Source organism: Marmota marmota, unplaced genomic scaffold, assembly GCF_001458135.2.
Source record: "Marmota marmota marmota unplaced genomic scaffold, marMar, whole genome shotgun sequence".
Classification (NCBI taxonomy): domain Eukaryota; kingdom Metazoa; phylum Chordata; class Mammalia; order Rodentia; family Sciuridae; genus Marmota; species Marmota marmota.
The window spans coordinates 67,372,869-67,390,576 of record NW_025999900.1 but is presented as its reverse complement, the minus strand read 5'-3'; the positions used below and the strand labels follow the sequence as shown (position 1 = coordinate 67,390,576).

At 53.2% G+C, this 17,708-nt stretch overlaps 2 protein-coding genes across 4 annotated transcripts in view; one reads left to right on the top strand and one right to left on the bottom strand.

Annotated features, from left to right (window-relative positions):
* Ppp1r13b (protein phosphatase 1 regulatory subunit 13B) overlaps positions 1-2,977 on the top strand; it is a 68,143-nt gene extending 65,166 nt beyond the window's left edge. For all 3 annotated transcript variants that reach the window (XM_048799392.1, XM_015496127.2, XM_015496133.2), the window contains 2 exons: positions 898-1,097; positions 1,842-2,977. In XM_048799392.1, coding sequence (XP_048655349.1) covers positions 898-1,097; positions 1,842-1,883 — 242 coding nt within the window. In that variant the 3' untranslated portion in view covers positions 1,884-2,977. The remainder of the gene's footprint in view (positions 1-897; positions 1,098-1,841) is intronic.
* Positions 2,978-3,063: 86 nt separating this feature from the next.
* The window catches only part of Zfyve21 (zinc finger FYVE-type containing 21), a 14,852-nt gene continuing 207 nt past the window's right edge, over positions 3,064-17,708 (bottom strand). The window contains exons 2-9 of the mRNA XM_048799540.1: positions 17,479-17,534; positions 7,862-7,912; positions 7,258-7,426; positions 6,611-6,686; positions 6,430-6,521; positions 5,924-5,974; positions 3,809-3,951; positions 3,064-3,648 (exon numbers count right to left, since the gene is read on the bottom strand). Of these exons, the coding sequence (XP_048655497.1) occupies positions 3,613-3,648; positions 3,809-3,951; positions 5,924-5,974; positions 6,430-6,521; positions 6,611-6,686; positions 7,258-7,426; positions 7,862-7,912; positions 17,479-17,534 (674 nt within the window). The 3' untranslated portion in view covers positions 3,064-3,612. The remainder of the gene's footprint in view (positions 3,649-3,808; positions 3,952-5,923; positions 5,975-6,429; positions 6,522-6,610; positions 6,687-7,257; positions 7,427-7,861; positions 7,913-17,478; positions 17,535-17,708) is intronic.

Below are 17,708 nucleotides of genomic sequence, written 5' to 3'. Positions count from 1 at the left end.
ATGAAATGTCCCACAGAAGACCCTTTCTCGGGGCACTCCATGTAGTGCTTGGCCATGCATTCACTCTGCAGCCACGGCACAGGGTCGTGAGCAGTTGCTGCTGCTTAGCCCCCAACTTCTGAAAGTTTGTTCTAAGTTTTAAGTTTTATCTTAAAAAATGCCCTTTAGAACAACGTACCTCTACCTCTGGAACCAGCATTTCAGTAGAACTTCATATCCAGGAGTTCCACATCTGGCTTCAACCTATACCATGGATCGAAATCTGAAAAGCCAGGCATGGTGGCACATGGTTGTAATCCCAGCAGCTCAGGAGACTGAGACAGGAAGATAGCAACTTAGCAAGGTCCTATCTCAAAATTTTAAAATAAAAAGGACTGGGGAAGTAGTTCAGTGACAAAGTGCTCCTGGGTTTAGTCCCCAGTATAAAAAAAGAGAAAGAAAATATCTGAAAAACAGTGACATCTGCACTGAATGTATAGATTCCCTTTCCTTGTCATTATTCTCTAAACCCACTTACCTTGCCTCAGGTATAGTAAGTAATCTAGAGATGATGTACACAAGGACACATGTAGGTTATATGTGGACACCACTGCCATTTTGGCAAGAAGGACTCGAGCACCTGAGGATCTCTGTATCTGCAGGGTTTCTGGAACCACACCTCATGGACACAGAGGGACAAGTGTACTATCTTGCAGGGATGGAGAGAGGGTTGTGTGCAGTAAGCTGAAGGGCTCAGCTAGGCCTGGGAAGTGTCAGGTGGAATGACCCTGTTTCTAACCTCACTGGCCTGCAGCCCATGTGAGCCACCTTGAGCAGCAGAGTGTCGCCTTGTTCCTTGGTGGGCTGCTTTCTCTGGACTGCCCTTGCTGAGGCCTTACTGTGGCTTTCTGGTCCCAGGGGTACAGGAGAAGCTGGGAGTGATGAACAAAGGTGCAGTCTACGCCCTGTGGGACTACGAGGCCCAGAACAGCGATGAGCTGTCCTTCCACGAAGGCGATGCCATCACCATCCTGAGGCGCAAGGACGAAAGTGAGACGGACTGGTGGTGGGCTCGGCTCGGGGACCGGGAGGGCTATGTGCCCAAAAACCTGCTGGGGGTAAGCACGTGGTATGCTAGAAGGTTATGTTGGAAAGTCAGCTGGTTTTGTGTACTTGGCCAAAGTCACAGGATCCCCCTCTTGGCCTGGGTTCTGGTTCTATTGGGGACCAGGGCAGGGGGCACCTTTCTTAAAGCCTCAGCAGCCTGCTCTGCACATGGGCAAGCCCCTGCTCTGCAGAGTTGAGGTGCTGGGATTCAGGCAGAGCTCTTGGAGGTGACTGGCCTGCACCCACCCCTGGAGCAGCTGGGCCATGTGGAGGCCAGGAGCACTGGCCAGCTGCTGCCCAGTGTGCTCTGCTCATGGCACACTTTGGCAAGCAGCTAGGCCACCCACCTAGACCTTCCCCATCTTGACAGGTGGCGGGCTGGGGCAGATTCTGTAGGTTGCCAGCTGTCTCCTTCATAGCAGAGGGCCACCCTGCTTGCTTCTCCCATGTGCTGTGACAGAACTGTCAGGTGTTCCTCATCCACTGGCAGATGCCTGCCCTGAGGGAGCTTATGCTGTCAACGGCCTAGTGGACAGTGATGCATTTTAGGGTGGCATGAAGTGCTGCCAGAAAGATAGGAACAGATCACTCTGGGGTGGGATCCTTTGAAATAGTAGTTTGGGAGAGTCTCAGAGGAGAGGGGTAGCTGTGTTTGGGCCAAGGAGGACAAGCCTTCCGGGGGCATGCAGAGGCAGATGTGAAAGGCCCCTGGAGGCCAGTTCCTGGTCACCCCAGCCGTGTCCATTTCTTCCCAGTTGTATCCACGGATCAAGCCCCGGCAGCGAACACTTGCCTAAGCTTCCCCCTGGAGCACCACAGTCTTGCTGGCTCCCAGGAGCTGCTGGAGAGGATCAGCTGTCCGGGGAAAGCTGACGCTAGGATGGCCTCATGGTGCTCACTTTAGCAGACACCACCCATAATGTGAATTCCTGCACTTCCCAGGTGAGGCCTTCTCCAGTCCACCGCAGCTGGGAGAGGTACTTTTGCTTCCAAGAGGACCGAGTTTTGCCAATTACTGTAAATCCAAATAAACACCCAGCTTTCAGAACTCCCACCCCTGTTGCCAATAAGAAGCCCTGTAATTATTAGGACCCCTGTTGGTTGCCAGTGAAGATTGAGCTCTGACCTGGCCCTGAGGCCACCTCTTGTACCCCCACCGTGAAACCAAGCTGCTGCCAGATGCCCCCACTGCAGCCCACCTCTGAGAGCCCCATAACCCACCCTTCCTTACCTCCCCACAGTTGTTCCTTTTACTACCAAAGGAGCCGCTGTGGGCATACTGTCCTGTGGTTGCCCCTGTGGATATCCCCAGGGGTCTTTCTGCACAGATAAGTGGAGTGTCCAGCTTCTTGCTGGCCCTGTGCTGGGGCTGGACTTCCATTTCTGGGCACACATGGTTCGGATTCCTACAGCCTCTGGCTGCACACCTTGAATCTGTTTTTGTTCTGAGTATAGTCAGACACAAGTCTGGGCAAGGACAGGTCAAGGCCTCTGAGGCAGCAGGGCAGGGACCAGTCCAGACAAAGCCAGCTGGAAGGCAGCAGTGCTGGCCCTGATCCCTGGTTCCACACAAGGCAGACCCTGAACTGGAACCTGAATTGTGTGGACAGGCTTTTTATACACCAAGATTATTTTTCAACTAGACCATTCAAAACTACCAGAACTATGTTGGAAATGTTCTTTCTCATTAACACACAGCCCTTAGGCTTTATTTTCCATGTGCATCTTGTGTATGATCTGTGTGTAAATATGCGTATGGACTCAGAGGCAGAGCTGCAGTTGATGGCTGACTGCACAGGGTGTGGCACTGAGTGACACCACTGGGAGCAGCTCTGCTGTCCCCGACACTGCTGACGCTGTGTAAATGTGCACAATAAACTGCTGTCTCACACCCAGCTGTGTCTTGTGTTCTGGAGGCAGGATTGAGCTAAGCCACACACTCAGGTTAGAGGGACACAGTAAGACCAGAGCCTGCTCTGTACTTCCAAAATAGGTTTTAATCATATGCTTTATATACAGATTGCTGTACAGTCATTTTAATAAGATGAAAGAGTAAGTGAAAAGTAGAAAACAAGGCTGATGCTGTCTGCTTTATGAAGTATCAAAGGATTGTTCATTGCCCCAAATTAGTGACAAGGTCAATGGAGAGTCTATAAACAGGCTAAGGCAACATTGTAAATTGGCTACTGGAAACGGACAGGCTCCAGTGCAAACTAGAGGCCAAAGTTACCACCACTCACTTTGTTTCTGTGGGAGAACTAGTGAAGTGAGCACTGATGGGCCTGGACACGTCATACAGGTTATGCTAAAATTAGCTCAGCAGTAATAGCTCAGCCTCCAAGACTCTGACGCGCAGCTGTGTGAAGCATTAAATGAGCTGCGTGCATACGGCACTAGGTAAGTGAACACTTTGCTGCTCTAAATAGGTGGATTGTATTTCTCAACATAGCAGGGTGAAGCCCTGTGGTGCCTGGCCAGGGGCAAGTGGCTTAGCCCTGGTGACAGTTGCACTTCTTCAGCTCACGGTCACTGGTCCCGAGATTCATAGAGGAGCTTGGCGGCCTGCAGGGTGATCAAAAATAAACACCAGAAAGCACACCCAGCCCCGCACCCAGCTGCGCCAAGCCCTGTGTCTTCCAAAGGCACTGCTTTGGCAGGTCCTTCTCTGGGAAAAGCCGGCTCTCCTCTGAGCCCATAAGCCGTCCGCCCACACCCATGGTACCTTATGCATGGCTACCAGCCATGCTGTTGCCTGCCTCCTGCTGGTATTTGCATCCTCCCCTGCGGTCAGCTTCAGCTGGGCCTCGCCCTCTGTACCTGGCACCGTGTACTGCAGGAACATGCCTGTGGCCCGAGCATTACCTCCTGGAAGAAGGGGACGATGTGAGGTGGCCAAAAGGGGCCCTGATGAAATGGTGGCCAGTGCTGACCCACCCTGTGCTACTCAGGAAGCAGCCCTGTTGGGACCATGCGGTGATGAGAGCCCCTGTCTCTGTGGAGAACACAAGTTCAACCTGGTCTGGTGCCTCCAGGGACAAACTCGGGGAGCTGCATCACCAAGAAAACTGTTCTTGGAAAATCCAGAAACTGCTGCACCTCCTGAGTCCCATGGAGCCCGTTCCTGCCTCCAGAGAACTCCCAGATAATACCTGTCCACAGCCAGGGCTGCAGGAGTGCTGAAGCCATCTCAAGAGCACTGGTCATCAGACAGGCCAACTGGACAGTCACTTCATAGCTGGTTTCATACCTAGAGGTCAGAGGCTACAGCCATCCTCTACTGAGACCAGGACCTCAGCTGAGCAGACCGTTGATGTCAGAGAGACACCACACCATCCTATCACGTGCTGCTCCCTCAGACCTGATGGGAGGCCATCAAGGTCTGGTTTGGGAGCTGGGTGGCAAAGACCCAGTCTCCCGTTCCTGGGCTGTGATCAGCTGCCCCAGACACTGTGACTTGACTCTAGCACCTGCTCAACAAACAAAGCACTGGAGAAAGGACCACAGGTCTCACAGGGCCCCTGTGCAGCTGCACCTGTAGCCTTCTACCTGGTGACAGGAGGAAGCCCCACATTCACGATGAGTCACCATGGAGATCAGTCACAGCTGATTCCCACTGGTTAGCAGGTGAGTGCACTGACTGTAAGGCCGGTGGTCTTTAGGAAGGGGCCTGACCAACACAAGAGCACCGTGTCCGCTGCAGAACTGTGTCCAGAGCTTCCTGAGCTGCTCCTGCACAAGCCCAGGGCTCCTGCCGAAGATCTCAGGCTAAGCTGCCCCCCCGAGACTCTGCAGCAGGCAGACCTTGGCTCTGCCCACCACCTGTAAATACTGGAACATGGCCATGGGCCCCTGTTGTCTATGAGGTTTTTGCCCTTTGACCAGAAAACCCTTCCTTTCTGGCTCTCAAAAGAACAAGTGTCATGCTGCTCTAATAGCCCAGGCTGCTGGGCAGCTCCTCAGGCTGCTGCAGCTCAAGAAGTGGTTCACACTATCCCTACTCCCACCCTCCACAGGAAGAAGGGTTATGGGACTTTAAGGAAGGGATCTAAGAAAATGCTGGGCAGTACAGGGGTCACTACTCCCAAAACCTTCTGAGGACTTGTGGTGCCAGTAGTCCTATGACCTGCCCAGCAGAAAGTCTACCTACACTCACAGGATCTGAGGAAGGTCTACCTACACTCACAGGACCTGCCAGAGGCCATCCCTGTCCTGGCCACCTTCCCCATGGCCTTGGGAGGGGTTGTGGTGAATTGTATTCCTGGCCTTGGGCTCCCTAGGTGAAGGCAGGCAGCAGGGTCATGGGGGCCGACCCTAGCTTATCCAAGTACTGCCCTTGGCACCAGGGTTTCTTCAGCCAGCTCGTTGCCTCATGTGTGTCCCTACATTCAGGGAACACAGGTAGAACAGCATAGGCCTGATATACTCAGTGCTGCTTCAGGGGCTGAGACAAAGGTGCAAAGAGCCAGAAAGTCACAGTGGGCACAGCTAGCCAGGCCACAGGGTAGCAAGCTGCTGCCCTCTCCACAAGCCCAGTGCCTCTGGGCTTCCTCAGCTGCTCAGGGCTGGCAGACACTGACAAAAAGCCAGCAACTATGTGGTAATGCTTCTTCCCTGAAATAGAACAACTAAGCAAATATATTTTCTTCTGGGACATTTTCATTTATACTCTGTAGACCCATGTACTGGGCCCACTGTTTAACACAAATCAGCCAAAAGAAGTGAGTTTTACAAGGAACCTTGGCATGAACCATCCACCCCAGACAAAAGCAAAGTGGCCAGAGGAGAAACAGGGCCCACTGCATGCTGGAGGGAGTGGCCAACAGAAAACGAGGCTGACCTTTGGAGGCGGGCTGGCTCTCCAGGACGCTGTAAGTGTGTGTGTCTTTTTCTACGTCAAGAAGGTAGGCAGGCAGTGGAGAGAAGAACAATCAAGAGCCACTCAGAAAACGGAGAGCAAGAGGTTAGGTCAGGTGGTTTCTTCAACACCATCTTCAGGTTTGGAACAGGGACACATGCAGGTCAACCACCTCAGGAGGCGGCAGTGGGAGCATGCGAGTGCCACTTTTCTGCCAGCCGCCACTCCACCAGTTATAGCACTAGGAGCACTGTCCAATAGTGAGTGGGGCAATCTACACAGTGGGACACCATCGAGACAGGCATGCAGAGCTTCCTCCTTTATCTTAAGGTTTTAAGTCCCTGCTCACCTGGCACATTCTAAATCCACTGACTGAAGACAAGCCTCACAGAAGAGAAAGGCAGGCCTCTTGGGCCCAAATGCTCATGCCTGCTGTCCCCCCTCATGTGACCATACCCTCCTGCTCAGGAAGGCCACCAAGCACATACCTCCAGGAGCAAAGCCTTCCGTGAGAACCTGCACAGTGGAGATGTGTGCGACCTCAATTTCACAATGGCTGTCCCCGTCCAGAATCAAGCATCTACCCAAACAAAAGGGTTCCAACTACATGACTGAGGCCCACAACACGTGACAGCACCATCCAGCACCAAGTGGGGTTCTGGCTCTTACCTCTGGTTGTTGGAAAGACGACAAACCATGGTTTCAGATTTTTCTGAGTTTCCAAAAGTCACAGTGAAGGTGGCTCCTTGGGAGACAAAAACCAAATGAGCAAATTCCATGTGCTGCTTCCACTTGTCCTCCCCAGGCTGCACACGCTCACCCTCGCCTCCCACAGAGACAAGCGGAGGCAGGGTAAGCCCCATGGAGCAAAAGGCAGCAGTGAGTGGAGGCCAAGAAATCAAACAGGGAATCGGTCTTGCTGCCTGTAGAGCACCTGGGATTTTTTTTTTTTTTTTTAAAACATCCTTTAAGGAAAGGACACAAGGCCCAGACCAGAGCAGCAGTAGGCCTGTGGCCAGGCGGGCTGCTCATGCCCCAGAGGCTCTGAGGCAGACACGGCCCCTGGGGTTCTCCCACCTCATCCCAGGACAGCCTCAGAGCCAGGGCTGCACCTGCTGAGGCTGCTGTCTCTGGACCACTTCTCTGAGGGCCACAGTCACAAATGACAGCCACCTGAAGGCTATGCCCAGGGAAGTCTGAACCACACTGTAGACATTTCCACCTCTAAAGAGCAGAGCAGGCTCTAGGACTGCTCCTAAACGAATCCAGAGGGCGAGACAGAGGTGGAGTGAGGGGCGCCTGCCCGCTGTGCTTACCACTCAGGAGCACCTTGAGCTGCCTGTCATAGAACTCTGCCTCGCGGTGGGACACGAGGGCGCACTCCGCGCACTGCCGCACAGGGTCCACAAAGCACATGCGTCGCAGTGGCACCTTCTGGCTGCAGCACCTGTCACAGAAGCACTTCCCGCAGCGGCGGCAGTGGTGCTAGCGGCAGAGGCAGGCAGTGAGCACCTGTGTCCTGAGCCTGCCCTGCACCTGAGGCTCTGTGCCACTTCTGTGGGAGCCCAACAAGGGTCTTCCTCACAGGCTCTGCTTAGCTTGGGTCTTTTTAAAAACTAATCAAAAAGGCCACTTTCCAACTTTTTTCAACTTTCAAATCTTGCTGCCCAGGACACCCTTCTTGTGTGCTGCCGAGGCAGGAAGGGTGCTCCTGAGGGCAGCCTGTGGGGCCTGTCCCTGCAGGAGCCCCAGCAGTGCAGAAGCAGCATGTGACGCATCAGGACCCACCAGAACAAGGCATCACTTGAATCCAAAGGATCCTACAGTATCATCCCCTCCCAGAAAGAGGCTTACTGTCCCACACTGGGTCCCTGCCTGGTGAATGCGCCTACCACCACCCACTGGATGGCCTCAGCTCACCTTTCTCGTGATAAAGTCAAACTTGGCATCACATTGCATACATCTCGGACACTAGGAGAGAATGCAACATAGTATTAAAATCCAGCCGTCACTTAGCTAATCTGCTGAGGCAGGGGCAAGAGGGACCGAGACTGTCCAGAAAGCTAATCTCTCGTCCTGCACCTGGAGACAGCCAGTAGCAGGGTAGCATGCCTTAACTCAGGACCCAGCTTAGAAGCCAGGTTCAGTGGGCCCAGCCCCAAGGCCTCAGATGAGACAGATGATTCCAAGACCTGCAGGAGCACCAGCTGGGACTTGGCCTGAATGCCTAGTGGGCAGAGTCTTGCAGGGTCCCCAGGGCATGGGACTAGCTGTCTGCATCACAGTACCTTGGGTCATTTTGACCCCAGATCCAGTGGCAGCGCATGCTAGTGGCTTCTGTCCAGCCCTCGTGCTGTTACAGCCAAAGGCTGGCATCATGAAATGACCAAGACACTTCACAGCAAGGATTAACCTGGACCAGGAAAGGACATGTTACCACTCTGAGTTACAAAGGAAGAAAGTCCAGGGAACCTGCTCAAGCAGCGGAACTCCAAGTGATGAAAGTCTACACACTCGAGAGTGGATTCTGGGTTTGGGACCTAACCAGGGCCTGTTAGAGAATATCTGGGACAAGGGGGTTCAATGTGGATAGGCGCCTGGCCTGGAGATGCCCTGACACTGCTTCCTCGAACAGGCACAAGGAGGGGACTGTTGCCCACAGCCCAGGACTCTAGAGGCTACACCTTCTGGCAATTAGACGTCTATGCATTCAGCATTTGCACATGCAGGCAGAATGGCTGGCCATGGGATTGGATGGGCACCTGCCACGTGGTTAGCATACAGGGCCAGGCCACATGGTGAATAGGGCTGGACAGAGCCCCTCGCAGTGCTTGCCTCCTTTGCTGCACTCCCTCCCGCCTCTGCTGCAGTCCCTCCCACAACAGCAACCAGAGCGCTGTGTGTGCTGCGTTTGGCTCACACTTGAATTTTCTTCAAGGCAGAACCTCAGAATCAAATTAAATAGTCCCAGTTCAGAGAAGCCGTTTCATAGCAACGCCCAGAGCAGAAAACAAATGTTCTCTCTAGGTGGCCTGGTGCCAGTGAAGTCCAGAGAACAAGAATGTCTCCCAGTACTCTAGGACCTCAGGTTCTGTGGCTGGGCACCACCAGGGTCACTATGACCCTGAGGAAGTACATTCTCTTCACTATCCCAGAACAGAGCACAGCACAGGAGGCTCTGTGGCTCCTGACCGTGGGGAGTCTGCTCACTCCCAACAGGGCTTGATCATCACCTTCTTTCTGAATTGTCTAAAAGAACCCCATGCCCTGGATAGCCTTGCACACACAGTGCATGACCCCAGCTGGGGCAGATGGGATGCGGGCACCCAGGAGAGGCCTGAGCCTTCACAGACACGGGACAGGGATGTCCTGACACTGAGGAAGCACTGCAGGAAGGGAGGCTGAGAGGCTACAAACCACAGAAACCTGCTTCCAAGCTTGCTTCAGACCATCTGGTCTTCAGCAATCAGAACTGAAATGGATCAATCCCCTTAGAAAGCAAATTAAAAGGCTCACTACAATGCCCAGCATGTTAACCCAACACCCCGCAGTCATTCATGGGTGGTGGTGGTGGTGGTAGCCCTCTACCCAAGACCCTGTGGACTGAGGCCTGTCCAATTCCTGCTGCTGGACCCCTGCCAGCACTGAGCTCCCAGCCCTCTCCTAGAGCCCTCGCTGGACAGCCGCAAGCCCAAGGTCATGTTGCACTGTGGGTAGCCTCAGCTAGAAGGCTAGCCAAGTCTGCAAGGTCCCCTTGCAGGCAACAGAGACTTTGGAACAAGTCACAACCCAGTCCTCATGTCACCACCTAGGTGACAGCGCTGCCTCGAGCTTCCACTTGTGCACATGCAGCCCTCAGTTGCTTCTGGAACCAGAGGTCCTAGCTTTGTGTACAGTTCCCACTCAGAACACAACCAGGACACACTCAAATTCAGGTAGGTGTCCTGGCACAAACCCCTGTGGCCACAGGGTGGTTTCTGTGAACTTGTTCATCCCCAACTGGGAAGGTTCTGTCCTGAAATGGCCTCCTGCTGGTAGGAGACATGTTGGCTAAGCCAATACAGAGCTGTTCCCATTAATTTCCTGCCTGACACCCAGGTGGCAGACACTAGGACCCTGGCTAGTAAGGAGTTCCATCACACATCCTTCTAACAAAGCAAAGGAAACTATCACCATGAAAATGGAGACTCTCATGCCACGAGCTGTACTTACTTTTCCCCATGTCCCGCTCGCTGGGCTCCCCAGGCCAGGACCTATAGCCCTGGAAGCCTCACAGCCTCTGTGAGGACCTAACTAAAATGTGCCAGGAAGGCTGGAAGGTGGGCAGGGATGGCCTCTTGGTGTGATAGATGCATCCCTGTGATTAGACTTGCCAGAGACCCCAGGTCAGGACATGGTCCTGGGCAGCCAGTGGCAACCTGGACACAAGTGCACAATGAACAGGTTCCTCAGCAGTGGATCCCAAGAGGAACCCGAGGGAGAGATGAAGGCCACTTTGCCCTCAGTGACTAAGGACTCGGTTGAATATTCATCCGGAATTGTCCGCATTCAAGACGTGAGCAGAGACTCTTCCACAGAGAGCCTCCTTTCCCATTTCAGTGGCCAGGAAGACCAGAGATGGCTTGAATATCTCAAAGAGGAGGCAGGATTAGAAATGGCCACATTATAACAGAGCTAAAAAAAAAGAGCTGACTCTATCTCACACTGACTATCTAACATGAGTGGCTCCAGATCTTGCAACTAAGGACACAGGGCAGTGCTACACTGTCATCCTGGCACTCAGCATCCAGTTGAGACTTCAGCTCCTCAACACAGATCTGCAGCTCTGACAGCCTGCACCTGGGGCTGAAAAACTGACAAATGTGGCGTGGCCCATCTGCCCTTGCCTCAGTCCAGAGGAGGAACACGGGCTCACTATGGCCACTGGGCATCTTCTATAACCAGCGACATCAGGTCTGCACAGTGCAGGGACCACAGAGAGTAGCACCTTGTCCCAGATATCTGCCTCAATTGACACCAGCCATATAAACTCTGGTCAGCCAGAAACACAATAAATCATACACTGGCTGCCGCTACAAGTCCCAGAGGCTCTTCACTGTCCTCTCTGCTGCCCTAACTAGCAGACTCATGAACACTCTCCCTGCTCTGCACGCCCCTCCAGGCCTCAGCCTCTTCACATGCAGACCTGGAAGACAATGGCAAGGAGCGGCTGTCAAGGACATAGAACTACCATCACCTACTGCCCTGCCTCGACTCCATGAGCTCTGCATGCTTCCCAAAGGCAGGGGCTTCCCTCGAGTCCATGGACCCCTGTAGATGGTGTTTCCAGCACCAGGCTGGTGCACAGGTACTCTGCAAAAGCTATGCATGTGAGCGGGCAGCCTTGAGGAAGTTCCATCAGGTCCTGAGGGCCTGCTGTAGTATTGGTCCAGTGCAGAAGCCAGTGGTGCTGGGATTCTGCATGCCTCAGGAGGAAGTCCTCAGAGACCCATAGCTGCAAATGTGTCCTCATTTGGAATGCCAGGAGCCTTTTAGGACATTGCTGCACTGCAAAGACAGGTGCATCACAACTCCACTCTGCCACATTCCACATGGCACTGTACACGGCTTCCAACTCTGAGCCTCCATGACTAATGCTCTTTCCCTCTACTGCCAAGCTGGTGTCTGGACTTGGAGACCAGGCCTGACCCACCACAGCTTCTGAGCACCGCAGAGGCCAGTCAGCAGCTCTGCCGTGGGCTGCCTTCACCCTCAAATGCCTGTAGGTTCCAGAATGCTCTTTGTGCTGGGCACAGTCCTCTTGGCTTCCTCCTCAACCCCAATTGTCTGTCAATCACAGAAACCACTAGCTTACCCTGGAGGAGGTCTTACAGTGTGTGCCTAGAGTTAAATGAGGCAGCCGTGACCCCACCAGCTGTGGTGAGAACACCTCTGTTCCCACCTCTCCACAGCCAACCTGAGGGCCTCCAGTACCACAGCACTTTGCTGAGCTGTGCTACTCGAGACCCCATCTAGGGCTTAAATCTGCTCCCTTAAAAATATAAAATGATTCACAGGTTTTTATTACTCTAAATAACGATGAACTTATTCAGAAAATGAACAGTGGTTTCTTTTGAGGGCTGGGGTTCTTTTTGGTACTAGGGATCGAACTCAGGGCCTTGCACAAGCTAGACAACCACTGAGCTACATTTCCAGCTTTGTTTTTTTAATTTTTCGAAACAGTCTCACTAAGTTGCTGGGGCTGACCTTGAACTTGAAATCTTCCTACTTCAGCCTCCTAAGTCACTGCGATCACAGCCAAAAAAACCCCAGATTTTTAAACAAGTTGATTTCATTAGTTAAAATAAAATTTTTAAATTTCAAACAAGAGCAATTTATATGAAAAGAGAACAAGGAAATAAAGCAGGTGAAGCTATGAGAACAAAACTCCTGCCAAAAGCCAGGTGCAGCAGCACATGCCCACCAGAGACTCCAGAGGCTGAGGCAGGAGGATATCAAGGTCAAGGTCAGCCTGGGAAACTTGGAGAAACCCTGCCTCAAAATAAAATAGAAAGGACTAGGGATGTGGCTCAGTGGTAGAGTGCTTGCCTAGCACATATGAGGCCCTGGGTTTGATCCCCAGTACTCAGTACCCAGACAAAAAATTAACAATGATAATAGTAATAATGAAATCCTGCCAGATACCAACCCCAGGTCAGTAACAAACTTCTCCAGAAGGGAAAAAGGGCAACATGCCAGAGGCTGCCAGCTCTTGCCTGCCGCTTCCAGAGCTAGGCTTGTGGGCTCTGCAAGGGGCAACGCAGCTACTTCAGGAGGCTGAGAGGACACACCAAGGCCCAGAAACCTGCCTGATTCATCTTCCTCCACCAAGTGCAGCAAAGAGTACTGGCAACACCAGCCTGTCAGCCCACACAGTCACATGTCCCAGCAGGAGGACACCAGCAAGAAGAGCCACTGGGTACAAGGTACAGATTGTAACAAGTGCTCAGGGACGGGGAAGCCCAGGAGGAAAAGAGGGGCAGAGAGTCAACTTGGGCGGTGGCCTGATGAGACCCATCTGCGGTTTGATCCTCTGGACAGGGATAAACAGACAACCCGCCCAGGACAGACTGCCCACCAACAGCAGAGGGAGAGCAGGGAGCCCACTGTCACCTTCTTTAGAAGCCCAGCAAAGACTGGGCAGGATGAGCTGTGAGGAGCTGCCCAGAGAGCCACCAGATGAAAAAGGGAGGAGGAAGTGGGCCTCCCAGTAAAATCCCCACCTCAGAATCCACTTCCCTGCAGCCAGGCCCCTGATGGCACCTGCCAGCTCCTTGCTGATCCAGTCACTGACACTGACTCCTGCCACCTGGTCAGTACCTACACTAAGTGTCCTGCTGAAAAGTGAGATGGCCGTGGGCACAAAAGAAGTAACCCCAGAGGCTGTGGGTAAACTCAGGCCAGATCGAGTGCTGAGGAGTCAGTACTCTGCCTTTCTAACAACCAGAGGCTCCTGGGGCCACACCCTCATGCAGTAAGGGGCAGTCCCCAAAGGCAAGGCTCACGAGTGGCTCTTCAGGACTAGCCAGAGTCCACCTGACAGCAGATGGGAGACCAATAGGTGGACATCATGTGAGAATGTCGTGTGGAGGCTTAAATGGATGTTCAGAGAAAGTCCTATAAAAAGGACAAGCTTCAGGACACATGGCTCCCTCCCTTGGAGGCTGGAGAGACGCAGGGCAGGTCTGCCCTCTTCCCCACTGTTCCCTTGCGGGCCACTGTGGAAACACCGTCAGCTGGGCTCTCGAACAGCACTCAGGGCTTCTTCAAAATGCAGTTATTAATGAGTGTTTTGTAGGAGTTTCAACGTGCCATCAGTTAAAGACCACTCTTCAGGGCGAGAGCACAGCTGCTACCAGTTTAAAATGAGCCCACACCAAAGACCTAACTCCTCGCTTAGCACGGGAACCAACCAGATGTGAATTTCTGAAGAGCAGGCCCACACCTGACCACCCATGAAGAAGTACATGTGATGCAGCTGTGAAGTGGGCTTCCTTCACAGGGCAAAGCTGAGAGGACACTGCAGAAGGGGCAGGCATCATCCGCACCTCGAGCATTAGAACCTTCTGCCTTGCTCTCCGGTTTTCAGTTTACAGGGTTGTCAGGCAACTCAGCCAGTGAAAGGTGGGGACTGTCCCAGGAGGAGGACACATCCAGGATCCCCTGCCTCGAATGTCGGACAGCTTCTCCTAACATTATCAAAAGCTCAGCCAGCCACAGGGCTTCAGGAAGCTCTGTGCCCCAGGCAGCGTCCTGCCACAGCTGGGGAGGCTATGGCAGCCCTTGGCACCTCACAGGGTGAACCTTACCTGTGGTCCTGGAAAACAATTATGAAATCCCTGCCTTCAGCACTGGCCAAGCACTCCCCTTCCCTGCATGACCTACCGAAGGTTACCAGTGCCCTTGACCCCCCTCTACCGGGCCATGCTTGGCAGGCCATCCAAATCCCCACTCTCTGCCCACAAAGCACTGGCTCAACTTGGGTCGCTACTGACCAAGTGGGGCAAAGGCCCAGATACATGATTGACTGGAGAGAAGCTTCTCTACCAGCAGCCCCGGCTCACCTGGCTTCTGGGTTCAGGCCTTCGACCTACTGATTTACTGTGGAGCTGCCATACTTCCATCCTGAACCACTGCTCAGGCCCTTTCTGGCCTGACCTGTGAGACACTTGCAGAACTCCGGGTCCAGCTGCCCCATCACGCTACTCAGTTCCTCTCGAGCTGTTGTCCTATTGAATACAACCCCTCCCAAGCCCAGTACCTGGATCCCCACTGGTTCTTCATCTATAGGACCCGTGTGTGGAAATGACAGCATGGGCAGCCACAGCTGTAGGCAGTTCCACAGATGGGAAGGAAGGGCAGGATGGGTTTCAAGGATCAAACTCAAGTCTTTATGGCAGCATGTCCAGCAGCCCAGCCCCAGCCCAGCCTCCAGCTCCCAAAGCACCTTCCAAACTTGCGTGGCATGAGGCCCCACAGGCTCCTGGGAGCACAGCCTTCTTTACCCAGAGAAAACTCTCAGCTCTGGGTCACGATCTCACTGAGAGCCAGAGAGATTCAGGCCCCCCTCTGGAAGGACACATGCATACTCCCCTCAATTTGCAGCATCTCTAAGCCATAACCTTTGTGGGCCACAGTGATCACCTGGCAAGAACCCAGCAGATGCGGGGTGGGCTGGACTTAGACTGACCCAGCTGAAGAAAGGCCAGAGAGAACAGTCAGCGATGTAGGTGCAGTCTCCAGGTGCAGGTGATAGGAGATAGGGGAGGAGATAAGTGGCAGGAGTGACCCTGCTACTCTGTCCTACTGCATTCTCCACTCATTCCAAACCACCAAAAAGCCAGTTCTCCACAGCTGGCTACCTCTGTGCTTGGGTCACCTCCCAGCACAGGTAAGCACAGCACGTGGCCTTCAGAGCAAGGTGGGTGCATCCTGTTCCGCCAAGGGCCAGCAACCAGTACAGGAAGTGACCTGGGGACTATCCCAACCAGTCCAACCTGCTCTTCTTCAAGGCTCCTCCAGAAAACTCTGGCAGGTTCTAGACTCCAAGACCATGCTCCAATAAAATTCAAGAGATTTTTCATTTCAGTGCTAGGGCTGGAGCCCAGGGCCTCATGCATGCTAGGTGAGCGCTCTATCACTGAGCTACAACCCAGCCCTTGAAATACACTTTCTGAAAGTCAGAGCTTTAGGTCCCTCAGATTCTTGGGCCTTCTTGGGCTACTCAGATTGGTGAGTCGTAATTCAGATGCACTGGGGTGAGGATGGTCCTGGGAAACCCCGCCTGCCCTCCAGGGTGGGAACCAAGCTTATTATGAGAGACACCACACCAACAGCATTTCAACTCAGCTTGTCAGCCATGCCAGCATTCCTAAGACAGCCTGGGCAGAGCCCAGTTCCACCTCACCACCCAGCACCTTTATAAGAGGCCAGCTGCAAAGAAAGGCACCTTGCTTAGAGGAAGAGGTGAAACAGTTACCACAGGTAATTCCAAAAGGGCTCACAGGCATAACTGTGGAAACTAAAATCAGGAAAATATGCTTCGGTAGAAAACACCTTGTCCAGACCACATGTTCTCACACCATCCACAAGGTCCACATGAATGTGAGCATTGTGCATTTGCTACTAAGACTTTATAGGGGCACACCACAAATATATAGTTTCACTTGTCACCTTAAAAACTCTTATTCAAAGATATCATCAGGAGGGCTGGGGATATAGCTCAGTTGGTAGATTGTTTGCCTTACATACATGGGACCCTCTGTTCAATCCCCAGCACCACCAAAAAAAAAAAAAAAAAAAAAGATTTCATCAGGGATTGCTTCTTAGCCTTTGGCTTAAGGTCATGTGCAAATGTTTCATTGGGGGTTAGTTAGGGAAAGAACAGTCTAAAAAGTTAAATTCTTAAGGGGCAACAGGACAAAGGCGAGAAATTCCAGTCTAGACTTGCTGGTCTAGCCTTGCTAAGGGCAGCACTTTATCACCCACTTCGGAGTTCTGGTCCCAGCTCTTCCCTATTTGATCTGTCAGTTTATGCTCCCAGCCTGCCGTTGAACAGGTTGTAAGGCCTGCAGGGTTCCTGAGTGAACTAATGAGCCGAAGCACATGTTTACTTCTATCCACAGGAGAGTCACATTACCTTTAAAAATCATCTTTTTCCTCATTTTTTTTATTGTGATACAACACACATAACAAACTTGCCACCTGCCTCATTTCTGCACACACTCTTCAGGGATGCACTCTGTATTACTGCTTAATCAGCTTTAGGGCACAAGCCAGGCTGCCAGGTGGAAAGAGGCCCTGTGAGCTCTGGGGAGTGGGGGGTGGAGAAGCACTAAGGGTAAAGTGCAGAAGGGGAAGGGCAGGAACCCCAGGTACACAGGGACCTGCTCAGAGGGTCAAGGGTGTGACCCCACCCAACACATCCAGGAGTGGCCTGGGCACCCTCTCTGGGCCTCTGGGAGCAGAGTGCTGATCTGCGCCATCTTTCTAAAGGGCTCTGATCTAACTTAAGAGGTGGAAGGTGGCTATTTTCCCCAGCTTCTGGGCGCACAGGTGCCTTCGCAAGGGGACTGCCAGCTGGCTGCACTAAGAACACCTGATTTCGCTCCTCTGCGGTCTGTAGCAGATTCCCCCCAATGGGAGAGAGGAAAATCAGTTATCAGAATTTGTTCAGGGCTTGTAACTTAGAGCATTTCCAAAAGTCACCAGTACTTTTGGCTTTTTTAGGCATTTTTTATTTTCTCTGGAATAAGAAATTATAAGGAATGCCTGGAATGCCTCCGTTTTCTTAGAAGTGGCCTGGCTTTGCAGACTCCAGAACTTCTGAGTGCAAACTCCGAGGTCTCCAGAGGGCCGCACCCACCCCAGGCAGGAGAGCTCATGGCGCCCCCGTCCTCCCGCCGGCACAAGTGCGGGCCGGCCTCGCTTTCTGGAGACCAAGGCTCGCCCCTGCCACTCGCCGAAGTGCACGCGGCAGGCGCGCCTCTAGTCCTCGCCTCCCGCTCCCGCAGCTCCCAGGACAGCCGCGGAATCGCAGGCGAGAGGAAGCAGACTTCGAGAGTGGGAAGACAAGAGTGCGGGAACCCCGGAAAGGGAGCCGCGGCCGCGAGGCCCAGCGTGTCCAGGGCAGTGGCCGGGAGGAAGGGGGGGCGGGGGGTTGTCGCGCGCGGGCAGGTCCGAGGGGCCAGGACCAGGCCGGGCGGGGACGGCAGCCTCCTTGTCTGGG